Below are 2,072 nucleotides of genomic sequence, written 5' to 3' on the forward strand. Positions count from 1 at the left end.
CTGTGGTGGAAATGCGGGACGCTGCTATCTGTTGTCTCTATCTTTGGTTCCGTTGGGAAAGTTGTTGAGAGCTTGACTCCTTATTAGCCTAAAACAAAGAGAGTCCCCTGCATCGGCATTTCCACGCAACATCGACGACCTCACCTGTCAACTTTTTTCTCTCTTTGTTTTTTTGATAAATGTTTCTCTCTCTAGTCTCCACATAAGAAAGACGCAAACCAATTCCACACACGTAGGAGTAGAGAATAATGTTTCCCGTTGGAAACTTTGAAGATTGACCCACGTCTCCTGTTCCGATGCCTTCCAAGTTCCGCCACGCGTTCATCTCATATAGATATAAAGCCCAACTCCCCCCTTCCCCCACTCTCAGGCTCTTACAAACATCGTCATCCAAGACCAGCTGCCTTGTAATACATCTCTCGTCTCCATTCTTCTTCAACCCTTTTTGTCTCAGCAATCAATTTTACATTACAATGGAGAATACTGAAGGATACAGTCCAAACCTCGTCTTTGCTTTCTATTTAGTTGGTTTTGTTGGGTTCCCCATCTTTCAAAGAATTCAAAATTCTGCAATCAGAATTCTCCAGTTTTACTCAGGTTTTTTTCAATCCCAACTAGACGTTGTAGTTGATACTGATTTGAATGTTCAACCTAAGAAGAAAAGCCCAAATCCTCAACGTTTGAACAAACAGTTAAGCTTTCATGAGAAGGTAGATGATGGAAAGCTATGCCGAGGAGTAGAGATGGTGATGGAGAAGTTGGGCATCTCTTGTGACCCAGATGGAGAGAAGCTTCAGGAGAAACTGGGTTTGGACGGGCTTTTGCACCTGTTCGAGGAAAAGGACCCTACCTTCGAGGAGCTGAAGGAAGCTTTTGAGGTGTTCGATGAGAACAGAGATGGGTACATTGATGCAGGGGAGCTACAGAGAGTTCTCTTCGACCTGGGCTTCGTGGAAGGATTGGAGTTGGGGGACTGCAAGAGGATGATTGCAGCCTTTGACACCAATGAAGATGAAAGGATTGATTTCAATGAATTTGAGAAAATTATGGAGAATAGCTTTTGCTGAATTTTTTCTTTCTTTTGTAAAGTGATTGATATTTCAGTGGCAGATTTTAGATTCAATTGAAACAATTGAAACAAATAATTTGTTGGCTTATATCTTTTGTTCGTTTATAATACAGATTATCAATTATGGTGGGTTGAATTTTAACTGTAATGTCTGTGTTTGTGTGTGAACTTGAGAGTCAGAAGGCACTCATCAAGAGATCTCGGAGGTCCAGTAGCAATATAATACATCTAAGGAAGCCCATATGAAACCAAAATCTCATACGAGTGAATTGGATCTTTTTAACTCCTGCCCTCTTGCATCATTAACTATTGCCCTCTAGTAACATCAAATATCCGAAATACCCTTCTCCCGCCCAACTAGAAGGTCAGATCTTCTAAATGGGTTTAAAGAATAACTGGGTCCATCAACATTTTACCTGGAGTCCTGGACCATGTGGATATACTTTCGATTCCTAAGGGCAATTAATGATTGGCCCCAATAGTTGTGGTCCCAAATAATTTGACGTGGAAACATTTTCTATAGTGAGTGCGGTGATATGGTGAACATTAGATGGCTGAGTCGACCTCAAGGTGTGTGTCCAGATGCTCTCAGCCATCCGATGTTCACCACACCATAACACTCACTGCAGAGAATAACCGCTCCAATCTGACTGCCCCAGCCTAGTTTCCTCCCTCAAAAATCTTTTTACGAAACCGTCAATTAGGGCCTTTTGAACCAATAGTCTGAATGGTCCGAGAAAACCTAGTCCGGAAAATGGGTGTGGGCCACACACATCGACTATTGGGCCTTTTGAACCCCATTTTACCGTTGTATACACACCAAGTGATGGCTCCTTCTAGAGATAACTTGGTCCGGCGAAGGGATGTGGCCCCACATGTCAACTGCGAAATACATCCGTTGATTTGGTCGTGGAGGGGTCGCGGTTAAAAGCCATAGTCTGTGATTTTTGGTAATTTTTTTATCAACTACGGCGAAAATTCTTATAAAAAAAAATAACAATAA

At 42.1% G+C, this 2,072-nt stretch overlaps 1 protein-coding gene across 1 annotated transcript; it reads left to right on the top strand.

Annotated features, from left to right (window-relative positions):
• Nucleotides 1–263: 263 nt before the first annotated feature.
• On the top strand, nucleotides 264–1,157 carry LOC122077590 (probable calcium-binding protein CML46). The gene has a single exon (XM_042643561.1). It carries the CDS (start codon nucleotides 297–299, stop codon nucleotides 1,065–1,067), a length of 771 nt encoding a protein of 256 aa, XP_042499495.1. The 5' UTR covers nucleotides 264–296; the 3' UTR covers nucleotides 1,068–1,157.
• Nucleotides 1,158–2,072: the final 915 nt, after the last annotated feature.

The sequence above is a fragment of the Macadamia integrifolia genome, chromosome 4 (genome assembly GCF_013358625.1).
Source record: "Macadamia integrifolia cultivar HAES 741 chromosome 4, SCU_Mint_v3, whole genome shotgun sequence".
NCBI classification, from domain to species: domain Eukaryota; kingdom Viridiplantae; phylum Streptophyta; class Magnoliopsida; order Proteales; family Proteaceae; genus Macadamia; species Macadamia integrifolia.

Excerpts from the sequence above, each read along its gene's own strand:
- LOC122077590 (XM_042643561.1), top strand. The coding sequence starts at position 297 with ATGCCTTCCAAGTTCCGCCACGCGTTCATCTCATATAGATATAAAGCC.